We start from the raw sequence: 23,006 nt of genomic DNA, 5'->3' as shown, positions 1-23,006 counted from the left end.
TTTATTAAATTTAATATAAGTTTTATAAAAAAATTAAAAATAATTATTTATAATAATAATTATATATTAAATTTATTTTTTTCGAATATATTATTTACGAAAAATTAAATAATAAAAAAATTAAAATGTAAATTAAATTATTTATTATTAAAAATTATTTTTTAAAATAAAAGTATTAAATTATTTATAAAAAAAACCCGAACTTAAAAAATATTAAAAAATAAATTAAAACGTTTAATAAATTTAATATAAATTAAAATTTATAATTTACCGAATATTATTATAATAAATATTATAAAAAATATTAATAATATAATAAAAAATTTATTAAAATTAATTAATAATTATATTAAAATAATAAAAAAGTTATATTATATTAAAAGGAAAGTTTTTTTATAATAATTAAAAAAATATTAAATAATTTAAAAAAAATAAAAAAAAACGGATAAATTAAAACTTTTCGAATTAATTAAAAAAATTTTTTTAATAATTTATTAAAAAATATAAAATAAATTTTAAAATAAATTTAAAAATAAATATAAAAATAATAAAAATTTAATAAAAATAATAAATTAATATAAATTAAATTAATAAATTAAAACTTTTTTAATTATAATAAAAAATAAAATAATTAAAAATGTAAAAAAAAAATAAAATATTTAATAAATATTATATTATTCCGTTTTAATTTTAATAATAATTTCCCGAATAAAATATTTATTATTATAAAAAAAAATTAAAAAATATATTATAAAAATATTATTTATTTTATTAAAAATGAATATAATAATTATAAAATATTTAAAAATAATTTAATTTTTTTTTATAAAATATTATATAAAATTATTAAAAAAATATTTAAAAATAAAGTTTTTTTTTAATATATAAAAAAAAGTTAAAATAATAATAATATTAAAAATAAATAAAATAAATTTTTTAATTTATAAAATATAAAAGTTTATTATATTATTATTATATTTAAAAAAAAACTTAAAAAAAATAATAATAAAAAAAATAAATTAATTAATTTATAATATATAAAAGTAATATTTAAAAATTTTATTATAAATTTAATAATAAATTTAATTTATAATATTAAATTTATATTAATAAATAAAAAAAAAATAATATTAATTATTTTAAATATATAAAAAATTTTTAATATAATATTTAAAAATAAATTATTAAATTATATAATGAAATAAAAATAATTTAAATAAAAAGTAATATTAGCCGCGTAGTATAAAGTTATTTATTTTTATTGCGTAGTAATATTAAAAAAGCGTGTTTAAAAAAAGTATAAGTTAAGTATTTTTATTATTATATAAATTATTATATAAATAATTATATTTTTATAACTTATATATATAACCATTTTTTTATTAATTTTAATTAATTATGTTTTATTTAATATTAATTTAAATTTTTAATAATTAATATAAAATAAAAACGTTTAATTTAATTTATATAAAAGTTAATTTATAAAATTTAAAATTAAAGTTTAAAAAAAATATTATAAAGTTAAAATAAAGTAATAATTAAATTACGGTTATAAAACTTAAAATTGTTTTAATCCGATAAATTTTTTAAACCTTAAATATTTCGGTTAATTTAAAGTTATAACCTTTAAAATTAAAATTACGGGTTTTCCGAATTAAAAACTTTTAATTTATTATAATTATAAGGAATTTAAAGGTGAATTAAATGTAAAATAATTAATTAAACGCAGGTATAATGTTAAAAGGTATTTTACATATTATTCGAACGCGTTAACGCCATTTTAACGGTATTACGCGCCGGAAATAAGCCACCCCATATTGCGCGGCTAGCATTGCTTTAAAATTAAATTTTATAAAAAATTTTTTTATAAATAAAAAAGTTATTATTTATTTAAAAAAAATTATTATTAAAATTAAAAAAACGGAATATAATATTTTATAAAATTTTTTTTTTTTTTATATTATATATATTATATTTTAATAAATTATTAAAAAATAATAATTATAAATAAAATTATATAAATAATATTACGGTATTAATTTTTAATTAAACGTTAAAAAAAAGTACGAAAATAATTTAAAAAAAAGTAAATAAAATGTTAAAATATAAGGAAAAAAATAAAATAATATTTACTTTAAAAAAAATAAAAATTATATATTTTATAAAAAAAAAAAATAAAAAAAAATTTATTATTAAACTTAAAAATAAAATTAAAATAAAATTAATATTATTTTTAAATTTAAAAAAATTTAACGTTTTATTAATTTTATAATAATTAAAAAATTTTTTAAATAAAAAATTAAAATATAAAAAATATATAAAAATTAAAATAATAAAAATTATAAAAATTATTAATTATATTAAAAAACTTTTAATAATTAATTAAAAGTTTTTAATAAAAAAATTATATAAAATAATTTATATAATATTTTTATTAATTTTATTATATAATTATAAAATATAATATAAAAAATAAATTAAATTATTAAAAAAAACCGTTAATAATTATAAAAAATTTATAAATATTAAATTAAAAAAATATATAATATTTATATATAAAACTTTTTTAAAAATAATTAAAAAAATTTTATCGATTTAAAAAAAATTTTTAAAAAATATATTTTTTATAATAATAAATATAATTATAATAAATATAATATTAAAAATAACGTAACGTTAATATATATATAAGTTATAAATAATTTATAAAAATTATTTATTAATAATTAAAATAATATTTAAAAAAATATTTAAAAAAAAATAAAATAATTATAAATAATTTATATAAATTTATAATTAATAATAAAATTATTCCCGTTAATTAAAAAATATATATTTTATATATTTTATTTTAAAATAAAATTAAAAAAAAACTTTATTAAAAATAAAAATAAAAAAATTATAATTAAAAAATTCAAATAATAATTTTAAAAATTTTTTTTTTAAAATGTTATAATATTTTTAAATAATTTTAAAATAAAAAAAAATTTAAATTATAACTTTATAATATATAAAAAATATATTAAAATTACGAAAAAAAAAATATAAACTCGTGTAAAATAATATTTAATATTAAAACTTTAAAAGTTTTTAAAAAATTTAAAAAAATAATAACATTATTTTTAAAAATAAAAATAACTTTATACGCGAATAACACGGTAATTATTTAAAGTATATAAAAAAATATTTTAATTATTTTTTAAAATATAATTATAATAATTTATAAAATAATAAATTTATTAAATATATTATTAAAATAATATTTTAAATATTATAAAATAAAAAATAATAAAAAAATAAATATTTTAACGAAAAAAAAAATAATAAAAAATCTTTTAAATTTAACATTAAAACTTATAATAATAAAAATTAAATATTAAATTAAAACTTAAATTAAAAATATTATAACGAATTAATATAAAAAAATAAACATTTTTAATAATTTTTTAATAATAAAAATTAATTATAAATTAAAGAAAATTTTATTAATATTATAATTATTAAAAAAAGTTTTAAAATAATATTTAAATATTATTTTAATATACGAAAATTATAAATAATATTATAATAAATTTAATTATTTATAAATTAAAATATATTACATTTATATATTTTATAAAAATAATAAAAAAAAACCCCCGGAATATATAATATATTATAAAAAATTAAAAATTATTTTAAAAAAATAATTTAAACTTTTAAAATTAAATAAAAAACGAAATAATTTAAATTAAAAAAAAAATTTAATTAATAAAGTTTTATAAATTTAAATTAATTAATTTTTCGAAATAATTAATTTATTAAATTTAATTATTAAAAAATTTATTAAAATTTAAAAAATTTTATAAAATTATTAATTATTTTACGAAAATAAATTTTTTTTTTTTTAAAAAAAAAATAATATTATATAATAAAAAATAAAAAAAAATAAAAAACTTTAAAAATTAAAGAAAAAAATAATAAAAAAAAATTAAAATATAAAGCTTTTATAAAGTTTATATAATTTTTATTTATAAATATTTTTCTTATATAAATATTTAAAAGTTTAATAAATTTAATAAAAAAAAAAATATTAATTAAAAACTTAATATTTAAAATAATTAACTTTCGTTAAAAAATATAAATAAACTTATAAATGTAAAAATAAAAAAACCTATTAAAAAAATTATAAAATATAAAATTTTATAATTATTTATTAAATTAATTATTTAATTTAAATTTATAAAACCGGGAAAACTTAAAATTAAATTAATTAATAAATAATAATTATTAATTAAAAAATATTAAACCCTAAAAGCAAGGTTTAACATTATAATATCATTAAAACCTTTAATTTTATATATATTAAAACTTATCACATCTTATACCCCCAAAGAAGTTATAAAGAAAAGCCCACACCCGTTCGCTCAAACATTAAACAATACAACAACAACAACAACAACAACAACAATCTAACTCACCACATCTTCGTTTCAATGATTTATTACAGCTCACTTATTCTCGTTAAGAGATATGACCAGAAAGGTTGGAATTACCTACCTAGGTATCTTATTTGTTTTGCGACTCGAATGAATCATTCGGTAGCTACTCTCCTTTCAGGACAAGTTCGTGAAAAGGGGATGACTTTCGATAAGCTTAGGTCCATACATTCGGATGGAAATATATTAACAGCTAATCGCCTCTAGGCTAGAGCGGATTAACTACGGTAGTAAAAACTATTCGGGGTATCATGATCCGCTGACCCGGGTTGCCCGCCCTTCATCGTCAACGTAACGACAAGGCAAGAGCTGAGCTTTTACAGGCGGAGGGCTTTTACATATTACCCTGTCCTTCAAGCCACGAAGCTGAAATTGACATGCCTAGCGAATGATAGAGCCATGTGACCCGAAAATCAGAATCCACGGGGAAGGATAACGGGGGTATTGCGGGATATTGCGGGGGGTTCATCTACTGTTTCCGCTCGCTTTCTCGAACGGCCTCGATCTTGGAGACATGGAGCGTGGCGATGAAACGTCGCAAGCCAATGGGAATGTTTCTATCAGATCGAAGTCCTGGAGTCCCGGGTTACTATTTGCTGTGCCCTTACGGTTGGTACTTTAACATGGAGCTCGCAATCAGGCGCATGGCGGCTAAATTGGAAAATGGCTATAGACATCCGTGACCTCTTATGATTTTCGCGCAACTGTCAGGTATAAACTGATATTGCCTTATTAACCGCCGAATCCTACTAGAAAAAGTCGGTCCGAGCGAATGGGTTTAGTTCAGTTATATATGGACCAACATCATGGCCAATTCCTCAGGATAGTACCGGAGTTAGACTGGAACTTCTTTTGGTGGGTTCTTTCTCTCTCTCTCTCTCTGACGATTAAAATCTCGAACCCTAAGAACCGCAATTCGTGAGATCTCGACACAATGGTCGGCGGGGCTCCTCAGACGGACAATATCGTCCATCGCATGGCGATGGATGATAAAGTCCCATGGCATCAGAAGAGGAACTTGCGCTACCTATACTTCATGTTGTTTCCATGCCTGATGGGGATCGAGATGACTTCTGGGTTCGATTCGCAGATCATCAATGCCGTCCAAATAGTTCCTGCATGGTCCAATTGTAAGCTTTAGAGGAAATCCCGAGTTAAAGATAACAAAAGCTGACCACGAGTGAACTCCAGTTTTCGGCCATCCTACGGGTGGATATAAGGGCATTCTGGCCTCCGCCTTACCCCTCGGTGCAGTGATCGGCCTCCCCTTTATCCCACTCCTCAACGACAACCTAGGTAGAAGATGGTGTGTCATGTTTGGAAGCGTGACAATGGTCGTTGGCTCGCTGATCCAGGGGTTTTCGGTTAATGGTGAGTGTTGAAGTAACATACCGTCTCAGTAGCCAGTTCTATACCAGTGCTAATTATATAATCTCCTCAGGCGCGATGTATATTGTTTCCCGGTTAATCATTGGTTTCGGACTACCGTATGCCATTGTGGCAGGATCTAGTTTGATCGGAGAGCTCGCGTATCCTAAGGAACGTGCAATCTTGACATCTTTGTTCAACGCAGCCTATTTCATTGGTGCCATCGTGGCTTCGACTGTGACCTATGGAACCCAGCAAATTCCGTCAGATTGGTGAGTTGACTTCAGTCATCATACCTCGTTAATATTCTAACACCTCTTTTCATAGGTCTTGGAGGTAATATATGTCCAAATACGATGCCGAATAGAGGGTTCTAACGTGAACGTGCTAGAGTTCCTTCCCTTTTACAGATGTCGCCATCTTTATTACAGGTCGCCCTCATTTTGTGAGACTCTATGTCCAATCCATCCAGTTCTATGCTCATGATTTCCAGTTTCTTGCCCGAAAGCCCCAGGTTTTTGATAAGCAAAGAACGATACGAGGAAGCCTTCAAAGTTATAGTTACCTACCACGCCGAAGGGAACGAAGATTCGGAATTTGCGAAGGCAGAAATGGCTGAGATAAAGACTACTATAGCTATCGAGATGGAGCATTCGAAACGTTCTTGGATGGATATGATCAACAATCCCGGAAACCGACGACGTGTGCTTATCGGCTCGCTCCTCGGGATCATGTCGCAGCTTTCCGGGAATGTGGTTATTTCGTATTATTTGGGTGATATCCTTAACCTGATCGGCTTCACGGACCCCAGCTTCCAGGCTAAATACAACATTGGGAACCAGTGCTTGGGACTAGTTTGCGCTGTCTTCACCGCGTTGCTGGTCATGAGGTTCAAGCGCAGAACGATGTTCCTTGGTTCCATATCTGGTATCTTGATCATATATGTAGCATGGACGATATCAGCGGCCGAAGCCATTGTTGGAGGCTCGAAGGCCGCCGGAAAGCTTTGTTTGTTCTGGATATATGCGTACCAGCCAGCTTACAACATCGGCTTTAATGCCCTCACGTACAGTGAGTACCGAAGGCTAGGAGACAGTTACACATTGGTGCTCTTAGCTAACATATTATTCTAGCCTATCTTGTCGAAATTTTCCCATATGCCATGAGAGCTCGCGGAATCTCAATCTTTCAGTTCTTCGGAAAAGCCGCCCAGGTAATACTTAGGAGCCCCAACAGGTATTACGGAGTTACGGATTGCTAATTTAACGTAGTTCTTCGGCACGAACGTCAACCCCGTTGGCTTAGACCCAGTCAACGGTATCGGCTGGAAATTCTTGATCGTGTACTGTTGTTGGATTGCGGTCGAGGCCTTCCTTATGTGGTACCTCTGGCCCGAGACTTCGAATCGGACCTTGGAAGAACTTGCCTTCTGTATGACCACTTTAAAAGACTCCGAATCAGGATATATACTAACAGTAAAAAAGTGTTCGAGGATGCAGACCGAGCTCACGCCGCGACGGAAGCTGTCGAGAAGCAGATCCACACCGAGGAGGTCAAGCACCATGAGGAAGCGAATATATCTGAAACTACAAGCAAAGACCAAGTTTAAAAAGAATTTGAGACTATCACCAATATTTATGAATGTTACTCTATTTGGAAACTAGTAAGCCCCTAACTGGGTACATAGGTATCTACCTATGCCTACTAGGTGCTACGGATTTTGACTATTTGAAAGTTGAAATCTGTACATTTATCAGATAGTTCGGTCGGGTATAAAACCAACATCTTTGAACAAGAATAAGGAAATAGAATATAAATTTCTTTATGACGCTAAATAGAATCTTATCAAAACTACAACTATCCTAATCCTGGGCCAGGGATTACTGATTAAAGGGGTAGCCCCACACTACGCCTTGGGCTGTAAAAGCGCAGAGTTCTCGAGAGTATCGCGTATTAAAATCATCGGGTGAAGCACCAAGCACAACTTTTAAAGAAACAGATGCAACAAGAGAAAGCGCAACCCTCAGTTTGCCTTAGATTTAACTTGGAAGAGCTCGACATCATTGAGTCGGGTGACGAATGCACGTTCAACGAGGAGGGGTTTGACGATGAGACGGAAAACTAGATTTCCAGCGAAGACCTCATCATGTCGTTAAATTTAAATATTGATCGGGGGAACTATCGAAAAATAAAAATGGGCGGACGGAATAAGAAGTTGTATTAATGTCGGTTCCCTAAAACCTAAGTCAATGGGAACAACGAGGCATGCATATTACAGATGCGACCGGTACCCACGTATGGTTTAATAACAGTCGAAAAGAGTCCATTAATACCTACTTATATCTTATAGTCGAGGATGAGGACCTAGGATCCTCCTCATGAAGTTGACGATCCGGGGGAGAAGAGAGAAGCTAGGTAAGTGAGATGGTAGGCATTGCTGAGTTTGCTATGGCTCTGACTAAACCAGACATAACCGATCCAAGAAAAAAAGGGAAAATAATTAGATTAAACCCCCTAGAAGATAACATAATGCATCGGTAAAAAAACCATCAAGGGATTGGAAGGCAGAACCGAGGATTTAAATGCCGAGTTAGAAGGTTTGTTTTCGTTGGGATGTGTTAGATGTCTGGTCTGTTGGAGGAGTAGGTAGCTTGAGTGCTGGTTGGATCGGGGCTCGGTCCGTGAGAAACTCTATTGGCGGCTAGCCACAGAGCAAATATATCGTATTCCTACCTACCTACCCACCTAGTAAGAGAGACAATGTTGTTTCCCTGCGCACTAATTCCGCCCTCTGACAACGACAAATGATGTCAACGTAAGTTAACACCTGCATGACAAATGGTAAGTCTCTGGAGTCTCAGCAATGGTTCATGAACCTGCTGTTATAGAGTATGGTAATGATCTGGAGTTTCTAAGTGGGCTATTGCCACGAGCCTTGCCGCAATGGCGTTAGACGACTATACGGCCAGATCGCGCCGCATCGAGAATGGCTATTACAATTGGTTAACCGTGCCATGTGAGCCCCGGCCAGTCCGGGCGTCATTCTGTGGAGGCGGCGGCGCCCATGGCCGATTCTCGGGAACCAGTTAAAACGAATCAATATTGATAGAAGAGGTAAATTTTTGACCCGCTTGGGTTTGGCAGAGCGGAGCGGGCTCCCGGGGGGAGGGGAGGAATTTGGAATACACCCCGGCGCGGAGTTCGGCTTAGATAATCGATCTCGATCGGTGGCGACAGCGGCAGATTGCAGCGTTTTAGTCGCGGCTTCGCTTGGGGTTATTTTCCGTATTGAAGATCGGATTTTAGCGGTCGGTAACGCCGAACCCCCCTATTCCACCTCACCACCACGTACTATGTTGAGCCGTGTCGGTCTAGAGCTCGTTCATAGCCACGGGGGGCGACCGAGGAAGTGGCAAAGAAGAAATTAGACCGAGACAGAAAGGATCAGGCTAACCGACCTGTCGGCTAACATTGCGACTGGCTAAGCTGTCAGAACAGCATCAGAATACGTGCCACAGTGCTCGCTTACAGTCACTCGCACTGTAAAGCACTGTGTATCTGGTCATCCCCTGAACTGCTGACTGCCAGTTGGATGACACAGGAGATAGCTAGGCGCATAGTGCGTTACAGTGCCTGAGTCTGTATGGGTACGGACACGGTCTGCACATATTCTGACACTATTCTGGCTGGGCGGTAGGATCGGTATTGAAGAAGCTTGAATCTCGACGTGGGCATCGCTGTCATTGACGCTTGGTTGCGGTGATAGGGGTTTCGACAAATGGAAGAGACCTGACTAATATGTTATGATTGAGAACTCGTAGTTCCGCAATCATAATCCGTAGTTCAGCACTCATAACTCGTAATTTTGAGAGTCATACGTAACTAGGTATCTATTAGATACTAGGTAGGTCGTGTCAGTCGTAATTCGTCCACCTTAAAACGCCCCTAACCCTTTCGTAACGCATCCGATATTAGCGACACGCAGACGACGACGGTCGCTGTTCCGCTTGCTGGACCTCACCCACGCGACCCGTCGCGTACTTCTTGGCGGCTTGCATGAGGTAGGCGCTGATGGGCTCGCAGCCGCAAGCGCCGTGGATGAGGAGTTCGTTCTTGAGTTCGATCATCTCCGACTCGAGCAGTGCCTTGTGCGATACCAGGAGGTTGTGCTGCTCGTCCATGATCCGCGCCTTCTCCTTCAGCTCCTCGTTCGCCTGCTTCTGCTTCTTCCGACACTTGTTGGCCGCTCGGCGGTTTCGCTCGCGCTTCTCGAGTGACGATTCGTCGCTCGTGAGCTTGATGCTCGATCGCGACGACCGGCGGCTGTGTGAGGTGGTGGGGATATCTTCTTGTTTAAAGACTATGTTGTTCGCGTGCTTCGTCTTATTGTCCCCCCTTAGTGATTTCTGGGATTCGTCCTTCTTGCCTTCTTGCATCGGGTACGGTTGTTCGTAATGGAATTCTCCTGGCAGCATCGCGTAGCTTAGTAGATCGGAATCTGCCCCGAAGCCGGGATCGGCAAGGCTGCCCTGACTAGTGCACATATCACTACCGTTAGTGGTTTGGAAGTACTCTAGCGAGCTGTCTGTAAATTCCATTGGTGCTGGTTGTGGCTTGAGATGTGGTTCGGGGGTACAATCATACGTAGTTGAGTAGACTGTTGGGTCGTCTGGAGCTTGGGTTAATAGTCCAGGATGGATACATGAGTCGGATGGATGATTCATCCTATTAAGTACTTGTTTGTTTGACATATACACGGGAGATTAAAACTGGTATGCGACAGAAATGCGTGGAATCCCAGAGAATAGGTAGAAAAGTTGGGTCAGAGGACAGAAATAAAGGTTGATCGGAAGGGTTCAACTTGTAGAAGTTTCAATTCTGATTGTCCGGGCTTAATGCGCAACCAACCATGCAAGATGGCGTAGACTATAAGTGTCCCGTCTAAATACAGTTATTCCCCAAAAACCGGAGCAGCTGCCGGATGTAGCTTATTCGGTTTCCAATCTTTTTGTCCGTGATTGGTTTATGGCCTGGATATAGCATGCCCTAACCCTCCAATATTGATCAAAGACTGCAAGGATCTCTCTGGGGGAGGGCTTGGCCTGTAGGTAATTGGTATCCTAATACAAACATACGGGTCTACCAATACAAAGCCTCTGTGGCGAATCAAGAACCTCACGCCTTTCGGACCTAAAGCTCAAAGCTGGAGTAGCCAATCATAGGTCACATTGTGTTTGCCCCTATTGGCGGTTTGACCGGCACAGCAAAGATAGAACGATAAATAACGGTCTTATGGTAACGAGAGAAGAAAAATTCAGATTCCTCATAAACTGTGGGTGAAATCTAACGCTGATGTCACTAAACTGTTGATCGAGATTCTGTTGGCTCTAAGTATTCCACATGATTGGCGTGTTGCAAACTTGGGGCTCGCTTGCAGGAATCTGGTATATCTGCGGGTTCGGCGGAATTCCGCGCACCCTCATCAGATTCAGCAACCTACACACAGCTTAGATGGCTTCATCGAATGCTAGTACGCCGACACAATTTGCTTTTCCCGGAGCATTTTCTCCGGGAGCACATATGCGTATTTCCGCCTCGGCAGCTCGGTCACCCTCTACTTCAGTATAGCGCGTTTCTTCCACGGATTGTATTTGATATTCGTCGTTCTTGTGTATCGATAGAGGTGTTTCGCTTCAGTTATCTCGTAGGACGCGAGTATCTTTGCATCTGATCGTGGAATTTGTCAACTACCACTATTCGTTCTTCCGCAGGCGTATGGTGTGTCTTGAGATGAGCCTTCTAACCGGGGTCGTACCAAATTTCGAGACACATGACCCTCTGGTAACCCCGATCCAAACCAAATCCCCATTTCGTTGATAATGGACAAGGCCGTCGTTGGAGCAATAATTTGGATCCCGACACGTTATGCCGAGGCAAGATGGCGATTCCCCCCCCTGTCCAGAGCAGGCAATAAATCTCACCCATTGTTTGTACAGCAATGCATTGGCTCGGACGATGATCCGCTAATGCTTCGACGCCTGTAATTTCTCAGCATACCGTAACATTACGTGGTCCTCAGAGGGGCTGAGATGGCCAAATCCCACCGACGGTGGCCGGCAAGGCCATCTTACGCGATACCGATTGACCACTCAGTGTAAGATTAGGTACAGAAGTGCCTGCTCTAGCGTTAGCAACACGAATATCACTTCTCAACTATGCTCTGGGTGTTACGGTAAACTCACCGTATTTGAGCCGAGAAAGTATTCATTTAATTTGCTAAGTAGGTACCTGTCACATTTCAAAACTGGTAATCAACATAGCCGCAGAAACGGAGTAGACGGGAATGCTTTTCGTATTAGTCTCCCTTAGATACCTGCACCTCCATTTACCTCTTCGGTAGAATTACATTGAAGCTGCTAATAAAGTTCTCGTAGTAAAAGGGGCCGTTGAAAAGCCTCGAGGGTGAATATAAAGTCTGATTCGAAAGAAGATGAAAGTAAAATTATTTCCGAAATATTTGCTTTTTCTTAGCAAGAAAAAAAAGAGAAGAGGAATAGTAAGTAAAAGAGCGATTAGAATAATAAATCTCGACCCGTGGACGAGCTTGTATTTATGAGCCAAAATGTACTTACGTATTTTTCTGCCAGGGACATCATATACCCATAGTAAACGAGGCCTTGTTATGTCAAGATTATCGGCTTACTCACATTTTAAGTAAGTATGCGACGTTATTTCCCGCTGTTATAACATTTTAGCAATTGTAAAAGTCTCAACATATCTGATCCTTTTTTATTACATCATGGACCTTTGATCTCGATGAAAAAATTCAACATCCCAGACGTCCCCGCAATAGTGTTACCATTGCCACTTGGCGCAAAAGTGGGTGGATATTCTGAGCCACTGCGAGTATTCACATGGATAAGTAGCATTTCACCCTTTCAAAAGTTCCTAGCAGACATATAAATGGTATCTTCAAATATTTGTAAAGCTTTATGGCACCGTTTAAAAAAATTCCCTTAAGATTACTCAGACGCCGCCTTTCAGCCGAAACTGGCAGATATCCGTTAGATTCGCGACGACGATATGGACGATACAGATCAAATCGACGGGTATCTGGTAATAAAAAGCCTACTTAGCCACTCATGATTGATGATGAGGTAAGGTACGTAAGCACTAACATAAAGGTCTTTTTGGATTATTTCAACTAGCAGAAGACAACAAACCTACCTACCTACCTACTTATTTCGGCAACAGTATGGGCAACAACCTCTAAGATCACGAAGAACCCGCAAGAGCTTAGTCATGATTGGCTGAGTTTACGTAGCTTTCTTCCTATTGGCCATGCGTCCTTATAGTTCATTAGATTTCCTCTACCAGGGTTGTTGCCCTTCTGCCAGTTAAAGGAATAGGTCGACGTGATAAATAAAGTTAGGGCGGAATATGAACTGTGGTTGACGAGCGGTTAAGAAGTTCTACCAAAGTAGTTTCTCGAACTGTGGAGAGCCGTACAAAACCAGTTCATTCAGGGGACGGATAGCTAGAGATCTGGTCAGATCGGGGTTCGGCCCATGGGAGACTCGTAGATGACAGCCCCTGGATTTGCAGTAGATAAATAGGAGAAGCTAGATGAAGAGTACATTATCTTTCTTGACGCTAGAATAGATAATTTGCCATTTGTCTTTTCCTAGCGCCTATCGATACTAGATAGGGTTTCTTCAGTCGGAAAACTTTTCACTTTTTCTGGTACGCCACCCCTAGCCTATTACTCCTATTCCTAGGTATCTAGGTAAATCAAGACCTTATGAGCTCCTGTTCCATTCAGTTTGGTCCAAGGAAAGTTAATGGATGAATCTAAAGGTCGAGATAGCCTGATCCCTGCTATATTGTTTTCCGTTCTTGTTGTTTACGTTATTAATCCAAGTTGAACAAATTGGTTACATCGGTCACAGCTGGACTTTTCCTCTGTTATTATTTTGATACTAGTGTAAAGGATTTTCGTTCTCGTTCCCCTCGAGTTATAAGGCACCCGTTTGAGAGTCGCTCTTGTACTTGGGATCGTTAAGCAGCGCCTTCATAGCGCCATTCATTGGCTTGTACATGCTCTCCGCTCCGGCAAGCTCCGCATCGCGCACAAGAGACGGGTTAGGATCTGCGCCATGTTCTAGACACATGAGCGCCGCGTCGATTTTCGATCTGGTAGCGGCAATCCTGCATGCCTCGGTGGCGTTACCGCCAGCTCCAAGCAACAATTTGAGTGCTTCCAAGTTATCTCTTTCCACGGCAACCAGCAATGCGGCAGACGGTTCAGCACCGTGACGGAGGAGCGACTCGACCGCCGGTAGGTTATCATGGTAGACAGCCCATCGCAATGGTGGTCCTTCTCGGCCGGTGTATGTGAAGTCGCTCAGCTTCACTAGCCCGCCACAAGTGTCGTCGCCGTTAACATCGTAATCATACCTCTGCAGCAGGTGCGCAATGTTAAATTCAACCTGCGCGGGATCTTGGGGCTTGTAAAAAGTCGCATAATGTAGCGCTAGACATTTTTGAGGGTCTGCCCCTCGGGAGACAAGATAATCGAACATATCTATGTTTCCCTGCGCCGCCGCTTCGTTAAGAACTGCAAGCGTGTCATCCTGCTCCCCCTTTTTGAGGTCCGTACGCAGCTCACTCTGCGGGAAGTTGAGCTGCGCTCCCTGGTCAAGTAACCAGTCCACAACTTCACGGCTGTCGAGAGCTTGGCTGCGACACAGTTAGCAAACATCAATATTGAAATGCGGCCATAGGACGAACGTGAGTATAAGATGGCCCTTCGTCTTGATTGGCCATCCGGCCTGTTCTAATAGTTCGAAGATTTCGATGGAGCGACACTTTGCGAGCGGACTTATTTGGAATACCACAGGGCGTACACCTTGCTGCAGCAAGAAGGCAACAGCCTGTGGAAGGCTCTTTGCGATAGCATGGTGTAGAAGGGGCACAGCAGACCTGGAGGTCAAGCGCTTAGTCTTGAAGGCATCCGCAACCTGATCGTAATCTCCGCCATTGAGGGCGTTTTGTAAGTCTTCCATTGTCAAGTGGCATGCCGATTAGTATCTTACAAGATGCGACCAGGCAGTTCTTATCAAATTGCTGGTGGATGAAAAGTTGGAATCCTTCGACTAGAATTAGAAGTTAAGCTTGCGGCACAGACAGCCTACTGTGACGTCAAAAGGCTTATAGGATGATCATTGTCTACAGCCGGACGTTTCATTTTTCTGAGGCTGAAGAGTAGGTGAGTGGCGGCTTACAGAAAAACTTGCCAACCCCCCGGATAAGGCACCGGTACCTTGGCAAAAGCTTGTTCTATTCTGGTCTGCTGTGGGCCCCGCAGTGCTAACGCCGTACAGCCCTACACCTCTTCAGGGGTCATTAACCAAAAAACCGGGGAGTGGATTGCACTAATACCAATAGTAAGCATTTGTTTCAGTTCAGCCAGTGGGGCTGGTTTGCCCTTTTTTTTTTCTGGGGTCGGTCAGCATACTAGTACCTACACAGTTAAAATGTTTCTTTTTTTCCTCTGAACTAGTAGGGAATTGTTTAGCTTGAGGGTATTCAGACCCATTTTAATACCTATTTTAATCCTCTGAGAAGGTTTGAATATTATTGAACTTTCGAACCGTTTTCTGGACCAATCACACTTTAGACCCATAGTTCTTATTAATAGCAAGGCTTCAAGTCAATTCGAATAGCTAAAGGCTGACAAGGCTACATCCAAACCCCTACCTCTTACACACCACCATGGTGCACAACAACTGTTCCACCCTACTAAATGTAGTAGGCGATCTGGTGATAACTTCTATAGCGAAGGATCTGCCTCCCGGTGACATGAGGGGGTTGAACCGCCGCTAGTTGAGGCTGAAGAAGTCGAGCGATGCAACTAGTCTCATTACCTGACATCAATTTACGGCGTATAGGTCTGTTCTACTAGCACATCCCAGACGTATAGCTTACATAGCGGCAAAGACTCGGCGCTATCTCAAGATTGAAGATGATGGAGTATTCTATATAAAGGGGTGATGGCTTCTACTCAATCTGCATCTTCTAATTGCTTGCCACTAAGCTCTCAAGTCCAAGTATATCAGTCTCAACTGCACAGACGAAATACCTCTCTCCTTTATCTCTACCGAAACACGAAGCACTGTGTGACTTGTTCACTATGCTGTGGCAGCTGCTTTGCCTGGTGCCTTTCGCTGCGGCGATTCCAAATCCAGCACTTGCTCCCCGTGCAAGTGGCCTCCAAGGCCAATTTTGCGAGCTCGGCGGACGTACGTGGCCCCTTTACATCCAAACCCACCCTTCGTGCCCTTCAGGCCGACTTTGAACTTGCGAGAGCTCGTCACTAACCATTTTTTAGAGGATGCTGGGGGTAACGCTGGCAAAACACCCACTTGCAAGAACTGCAAGACGGTCAACGGGATCCTAGCCCCGAAGGCCACTGCCACCGTAAAGCCTGGCGATACGGTCACCGGCGATCCGGACCTCAACAGCATCTTTGGGAAAAGAGCCCCTGAGAAAAGAGCCCCTGAAGCGGTGCCACTGCTCACAACCGCCGACATCGAAACGGTTGCAGGGCAGCCCGATCAGGTCTCGCTGTTTGACTTGCTACTGACGATGGCCCCGGACAACTCTGATAACGACATCGATATTACCCCAACTGACCAACAAGTGCAAAGCTGGGTTATTGATGGGACGCCCGTCGGTGCCACGGGAATGTGGTACGACTTTGGAAAGACTCCTCAGGTTTGGAAAATGAGGGGATTGTCGGGCTGCACCGGTATCATTATCATGGTAAGCTCTTTCTTGTGTACTATCTCGACTCCCTTAACCAAACAAGCGACTGACTCGGTTTGTTACTTCAGTCATCTAAGGGCTTCTGGGCGGGCCACCTCTGGGAATCTACCAAGGAGGACAAGATCAATGGTCCCAGTTCATTCCTAAAGCGTGTCAGCAAGGATGAAGTCGTCGAACGCTCATTAGACGAGTTCAAGAAGATTGCAGTCGATGTTATGACAGAGGCCACTCCGGCAAATCAGATTGCTAACCGGCAACACTGGACCAGCTTGGAAGATCTCAAGACTCGGAAAGGCAACCCTTTCGCAGATGGCGATGATGTAAACGTCTTCATCTTGACCAGAGCGCAGAGGTGAGTCACAGCATCTTCTAGTAGCCTCATCACCTCCTCCGCATGTTTATCGGACGGATAATTGGCTTCAAGATACCCCCTTTTAGAAATAGCGACTGACTTTTGGCTCATAGTGCTACCAACAAGGCTCAGCGTTACACGCAGCAGATCAATGCTCTAGGCAGAGCAATCAAAGCGGCAGTGAACCCAGGCAGAGGCAAATTCGCCGCTCTGACATACCCCGGAGCTGGCGACACTGGAAGGATGAAGTACCCCGGGACGAATGGAAAAATTGTTGTCCAGTACACGCCATTCGACGGCGTCAACCCCGACGACAACTGTAAGGCGATGGCTGCGGCTCAAGTGTGGGTTAACCCTGAGACCCAGAAGAACCCGGTCATCAAGAAGACTTGGGAAGCCACCAGCAACCAACAGGTAGCGAAGAGAAGCACATGTTAGTAAACCAATCGCATCCCTCTACACGTTGATTACTAACGCCCGGTTTCTGTAAAGGTAACGTATCCCCGCCTAAACAGCCAAAGCCTTCTTGTACCATGCAGGACGAGGATCCCGACCAGGGTATCAACACGAGGTACTGTGTTTGCGACAAGAGCAGGACTCTGCCATTCCTCACCATTTCGCCGACTGTTGTTGTGACTAAGAGTTGCGACTACACAACCCTGCCCCCGAAGGACACCAAGCGGGACGAAATCCTTCCGCTACCAAGCATAACCACGGCGCCGGCCATCACCGGGCGGGACGACGCCCTTCCTCTACCAACCACGACCGCAGTGCCGACGATCACCCCGAGCCCTTCGCTAGAAGACCGCGACTTGACCATCTCGACCGGTTTCGGCCCGCCCACGACCGACATGAAGCACTGCCAAGTCTGCAAGAAGGTCGTAAACAACGAAGACTCGTGCTCTAGCATCAAGAACTGCGTAGTCCAGACCGGCGCCGTGACGCTCGAGGCCGGCTCGTCGTCGGTGCACGTCGGCACCGTGACCGGCACGGCCCTGTACACGGGCGTGTCGAAGGCGCTCGAGAAGATCTGCCCCACACCCACCTCGAACAGCTTCGCGGCGTGCAAGACGGACTCGGCGAGCATCGGCAAGGTTCCCTACGTCGAGGCCGGCTTCCTCGTCGACGACGGCGAGATCGTCGTCAGCGTCGAGAGCAGCAAGTACAACACGACGGCGATCCGGGACGCGATGATCAAGACGGCGGCGGCGGCGGCGCAGAACGCCGCCAAGGGCAAGAACTGCTACACGGCGCACTACGACGTCGAGCAGTTGAAGGTGCGGCGCTGGTGGGACCCCCTCGCCCTCTTCGCCCGCGACCACCCGTACCCGCAGCCGGAGTCGGCCACTTGGTGTAATTCGGTCGGCTTCGCCGGCGTGCACTACTACAACCCCTGGTGGAAGCTGCAGGCGCAGCCCGGCGCGACGGACTACATGGACGTCCACTATGAATTCCACAAGGGGGCCGAGGGCGACTTCGACTGCGAGATCCTGCAGGCGGCTGTCGACGCCTTCGCGTTCGTGCAGCCTGAGTTCGCCGTAGGAGATATTGGCTTGGGTGAGGCGATCCACATCCTGTGCGATTGCGCTTCGGGCGAACAGTGCGGTCTAAGGCGGCGCGAGTTGGATAACTCTACTTTGATTGCCATGTAGTAGCGAAGTGCTCTTGTATTCTCCTGTATTTTTAGGCGTTGAGCTTGGCTGCATTACCTGTTTGTAAGTAAATGGAGAAGGCGTTGTGTACATAGAGAGGGCGGTCATCTTGGTTTTGAAGATGTTCAAATGTTAATAGAATCAATTGCATACACCTACTCGCGAGCCACCAGGGAGCCTTTTGCATGCTTCTTTCCTTCGAGACTCTGCTGGTGACCAAGTGTCCCGTCCCTGACATGTACTCTTGATCTGGACTTTGTGAATCTCAACCTTATCGGTTATGAAGTACGATGATTTTAACAAAAGTTCTGCCACTTTGGTGCTCTTATAATATTCTGCCTTGTCATTGACCGTTAGTTTATTCAAGATACATGTAACTAACCTACATGAATTATCTTGCATATCACGACGCCGCCTTTGAATACCTAGACTGATGTATCTTCGTCACGCACCCGCCTCCGTGATCCTCACCCACATATCCTTATGGAAGGGTATGAAATAAAACGTTTCGCTCCAGCCCTTGACCGGGTATATGAGTTGGAAATCGAAAACGCGTAGCAGCTATGCAAATTTCATCAGTATATCCCGACTTGGAAGACTCGCACTTGACGAGGTACACGATAGGTCGGGGGGCTACTAACCTCGAAAAAGATCTTGTTCAACTCCATAAGCGCGATGGGCTTGCCGGCACACGTCCATCGCCCGCCTCCGAAGACTATGTCTATGGCGAATTCCATCTCGGCCTTCTTGTCTGGGTCGCATTCGAGGAAGCGTTCCGGCCGGAACGTATCGACGTCCTCGCCGAAAATGGATTCGGTGCGGGTTAGAGCTAACGAGTTGTGGCCTAGGGCGGTATTTCCTGGGATGAAAACTCCATTGACTGTATCTCCTTCTGGGGGAGTCTGCTTGTCTGTCGCGTGTTAGTGATACTTGCTAGGTATTACGTACGCCGCCCCCTTTTTTCTCTAACTGCAGATATAAAATTTCCTAAGTCAATGAGAGTCATCACTTACAATGTCCATATGTCACCGGTATTCTCATGCGAAGGCCTTCAAGGATGACAGCCTATTTGCCCGTAAGTTCAAAGTACTTCACTGAGCGTTACGGGTGTATATAAACGAAAGTGCATAGGTACCTGTAAGTAGGGAAGCCTCTGGGCCTCCTCAAAAGTAATAGGCGATGAGGCTTCGTTGCGATCTAGGCACTGCTTGATCATTTCCTTCATCCGAATATAGACCCGAGGCGTAGACATGATGTACATTAACGTAGTGCGAATAGCCACAGCCGTTGTATCTGACCCAGCCTGTATTTGAAGGAGCGCTTCCTCGGCACATTCTTTCTTAGTCATACCATGACGAATGAATGATCCCTATTTTCATTTTTTAGTCTTATTGTTGGAAAGAGGTATTCAGTTTCATGGCTTACCATCATGTCCTTTGTAGGCTTCGCATCTTGGAACTTTTCATCAATAATTTGTTGCGTGTACCTAACGAAACATGTGAGAATTATCATCATTAGACAGGTATTTGTAACGGAACGCACCCCATGATCTTTCCTACTCCCTTCTCGTCGCTCGGCTTCGGACCAAATAGTCGGAAGAAGAATGGTGAGAAAACGATATACCTGAAGATGGGAATCTCTTGAGATAAGTTCTGCGCCTTGAGCAGCTTGTCCACCTGGCCGGTGTATCCAAACAAATCCTCGTCGGAGTCCAGGAATCCGAATGACTTGCCGTACGCCAGTCGGGTGATGATGTCCAGCGTCAAGTAACGGGACATTCTAGCAAAGTCGATCGTGCGGATCTGATCCTTGGTCGTTAGATGCTTGGCCCGGATCACATCGACGAAATGGGTGATCACGGAATCGATAGCGACTTCTAAGTCTGGGTTCTCGCGCCCATTATATCCTTGCGCGGTCTTCGCCTTGAGCTTATCATGGCTGAAGTTGTCGAGGATGGTGATCATAGTACGATGCCCTGGTGCAAATGTGGCCGCGGCGAACCACTCGTTCTTGGTGTACTTGGTTCGCGCGGACGCGATCTTGCGCAGGATCGATGGGTCATTGGTCACGATGGAGTTAGGCCCGGTTCGCGCGAGCGGGCCGTACTTCCTGAGCTGACTGAAGTCTTGCTCTAGCGTGCCCATGAGGATGCTCTTGATCATCCATAAGTAGGAGAATGAGGCGAGGAACGGACCCGGGATGTGCCGGAGTCGATACCACGCAAAGAAAGCTGTGACTGTGTACCACACAACAAATAAGCCTAGGAAGCCTAGGCCTACGCTGACTTTGCTCAGCGAACCTATAGTGTCGACGATAATGTCGAATGGCGGCGACATGTTGATGGTTGCACAAAATCCCTAATCACTTGTTACGCAAGAGAATATGACTTAGATGAGGTATATCAAACGAAGCCACGACCGACCATTGTAAGTCTGTCTAAAGAAAGAGGCGTAGACAATGCAGGTAGGCTTCTCCCTTTCCTGATAGCGACCTGTAGCCTACCTATATAAGGTAAAATGGGATGAAACAACACATGGGAATGTAGTAGTTCCGTATGTGTGTGTACCGCGCCTGAGTAGAATATGGTAGAGTAATGCCTGTCATTTCTGCAGGTATCCAAACGCCATCCGGATCCCGCGATCTGCTCTCCTCCCCACGCCATTGCAACGGTGCCATTCGCTCGTTGTGTATGTAGTTCGCTACCAAAGCTCACAGCCGGATCTTACATGTCATATAAGCGCATATCTGAAAACCACAGCTCGGTTCGCATCCAGCGGTGTAACAACCCACGTTTTCCCTTCTACGCTTGCGCCGCAACAGAAAGCTGAACCCTTCACGCAAGCGACGGTAGTGATCGTCAGAAGCCCAAGACTTGTCGGTGTCGGCTAGAGGGTTGCCGGGCGCTGGAGAGAGCGGTGCGGGCCGTCAGCGCGGGGATGTCCCGGCGTTAAAACGCAGTAAGCTGGGCACATGCAGGAATCCATACAGTATACTCGCAAATTTCTGTGACAAACGGAGACATGCACGACACCTCTAGGTAGCACACAGTACGACCTAGTATGTTACATGGTAATCGTTGACCAATGGTGAGCGGCTGATTTTCTTTATCAATCACACAGTTCTTATGACGACTGCCCATGAATGGTTCTGCATCATGCAGAGCCAGATTGTAAGTATAAGGGATGGATGATCTGTCGGGCAAAGTATCAAGAAACATGGATGCTCGAAACGAAGCTCATAGGTTAGAATCACGTCGATACTGCGTTAGGCAAGTAATTCGCTTCGATTCCGTGGCGGCGGGCTTCGACGGGCTATGACGGGCCAATGACTAATGAAGCTGGGGTTGCAATCATGACTGAAACTTGTTGGTTATCTGGTTTCGAGGTTGCTTCTTGAGCCTCGTAGAGGGAGATCTACAAAATGTTGGAAGCTGCAAAGTTCTTCAAGGAGCTTTGACATCGGGGGATTTATCTGGGGCTATCACGGATCTCTGCTTTTGGAGACGACTGTAGGCATCAGAAGACAGGGGGCTCGGGCTCGGGTAGTTTCCGGTTATGTACCTATGTATGTAGCCGCGAGGCGTCGATTTAAGGTATTACATAACCGATATTCCCAGCATCGTAGGTACTTATTCAATTTGGGTGACTCCTAAGATCTCGTTGATATTATTATTCCTATTTGAGTGTCCCGAACAAGTTATCGATGATATCTAGGCTAATGATACCGGTCATAAAACGCGATAGATCCCGGGCACGTTTGTACAGGGATATCGAAGGAGGTTGGGATGTGCATTGTGTTGACAGATCAAACATCCAAGAGCCGGTTCTCTCTCAGCTACGGAGCGAGTGTGATACCAATCGCTATTACAATTGGTTATGGGTCAAGGCGATATTTATATAATGCGAAGTTATCTCAGGAAAACGTCAGCCATAGTGGAAGATACTTGCCATTCATAGCATTAAATCGAGATCTCATATTTTATGATATGTGTATCTACTGTTGACGACCTGATTTACCTCTTAACTTATCCATATCATAACTCGAGGTTATGACCGTCCTGCTTTACCATCATATCCCAACTTATTTAGTACAGCAGTAATCAATTTAAGTAATGGCGTGTTATCGTGGCTCGTATACTTCTCTTGATGTTTCGAAAGATACGATATTATGAAGAGTGACGACAGACTAAGAATATGGTGAAATCAAAGCCTAGGTAGGTAGGTACCTACCTAAGCAGCGGTAGCCTGAACCAGCATAAATTTGGGTACTAAACATGTTACGTAGGCCTGGTAAGCTTGGTATTCATCAATGCCCTAAAGCTAGGTAGGC

General features: G+C 40.3%; 5 protein-coding genes across 5 annotated transcripts; 2 read left to right on the top strand and 3 right to left on the bottom strand.

The window, feature by feature from the left end:
- Positions 1 to 5,412: 5,412 nt before the first annotated feature.
- On the top strand, positions 5,413 to 7,455 carry F4807DRAFT_458427 (general substrate transporter; the record flags this gene model as incomplete). Its single annotated transcript, XM_048001210.1, has 9 exons — positions 5,413 to 5,608; positions 5,670 to 5,849; positions 5,920 to 6,118; positions 6,174 to 6,182; positions 6,238 to 6,291; positions 6,340 to 6,917; positions 6,980 to 7,059; positions 7,118 to 7,277; positions 7,331 to 7,455. The coding sequence occupies 9 exons, from the start codon at positions 5,413 to 5,415 to the stop codon at positions 7,453 to 7,455; spliced, it is 1,581 nt and encodes a 526-aa protein (XP_047856051.1).
- A 2,362-nt stretch (positions 7,456 to 9,817) lies between these two features.
- On the bottom strand, positions 9,818 to 10,444 carry F4807DRAFT_458426 (uncharacterized protein; the record flags this gene model as incomplete). Its single annotated transcript, XM_048001209.1, has 1 exon — positions 9,818 to 10,444. The coding sequence occupies one exon, from the start codon at positions 10,442 to 10,444 to the stop codon at positions 9,818 to 9,820; it is 627 nt and encodes a 208-aa protein (XP_047856050.1).
- Positions 10,445 to 13,861: 3,417 nt separating this feature from the next.
- Positions 13,862 to 14,911, bottom strand: F4807DRAFT_458425 (ankyrin repeat-containing domain protein; the record flags this gene model as incomplete). Its single annotated transcript, XM_048001208.1, has 2 exons — positions 13,862 to 14,585; positions 14,637 to 14,911. 2 exons carry the CDS (start codon positions 14,909 to 14,911, stop codon positions 13,862 to 13,864), a joined length of 999 nt encoding a protein of 332 aa, XP_047856049.1.
- Positions 14,912 to 16,038: 1,127 nt separating this feature from the next.
- Positions 16,039 to 18,677, top strand: F4807DRAFT_458424 (uncharacterized protein; the record flags this gene model as incomplete). The annotated part of the gene is made up of 5 exons (XM_048001207.1): positions 16,039 to 16,147; positions 16,237 to 16,670; positions 16,742 to 17,025; positions 17,139 to 17,458; positions 17,518 to 18,677. The coding sequence occupies 5 exons, from the start codon at positions 16,039 to 16,041 to the stop codon at positions 18,675 to 18,677; spliced, it is 2,307 nt and encodes a 768-aa protein (XP_047856048.1).
- A 274-nt stretch (positions 18,678 to 18,951) lies between these two features.
- Positions 18,952 to 21,096, bottom strand: F4807DRAFT_392644 (cytochrome P450). Its single transcript, XM_047995915.1, has 6 exons — positions 20,220 to 21,096; positions 20,103 to 20,163; positions 19,813 to 20,046; positions 19,691 to 19,742; positions 19,319 to 19,587; positions 18,952 to 19,238 (listed from the first exon to the last, which is right to left on the bottom strand). Exons 1-6 carry the CDS (start codon positions 21,011 to 21,013, stop codon positions 19,122 to 19,124), a joined length of 1,527 nt encoding a protein of 508 aa, XP_047856047.1. The 5' UTR covers positions 21,014 to 21,096; the 3' UTR covers positions 18,952 to 19,121.
- Between the last annotated feature and the right edge of the window lie 1,910 nt (positions 21,097 to 23,006).

This window comes from Annulohypoxylon truncatum (assembly GCF_022578515.1).
Source record: "Annulohypoxylon truncatum strain CBS 140777 unplaced genomic scaffold F4807scaffold_9, whole genome shotgun sequence".
In the NCBI taxonomy this organism is placed as follows: Eukaryota; Fungi; Ascomycota; class Sordariomycetes; order Xylariales; family Hypoxylaceae; genus Annulohypoxylon; species Annulohypoxylon truncatum.
The sequence above is the reverse complement of the archived record's forward strand: the minus strand, read 5'-3'. Positions and strand labels throughout refer to the sequence as shown.

What these genes read in the sequence shown, in the direction of transcription:
- F4807DRAFT_392644 (XM_047995915.1), bottom strand. Translation starts at nt 21,013, where the DNA reads ATGTCGCCGCCATTCGACATTATCGTCGACACTATAGGTTCGCTGAGC. An exon ending in GGAGTAGGAAAGATCATGGG is followed by an intron (nt 20,164 to 20,219) that starts GTGCGTTCCGTT and finishes ATGTTTCGTTAG; the next exon opens with GTACACGCAACAAATTATTG. An exon ending in AGCCTACAAAGGACATGATG is followed by an intron (nt 20,047 to 20,102) that starts GTAAGCCATGAA and finishes AAATGAAAATAG; the next exon opens with GGATCATTCATTCGTCATGG.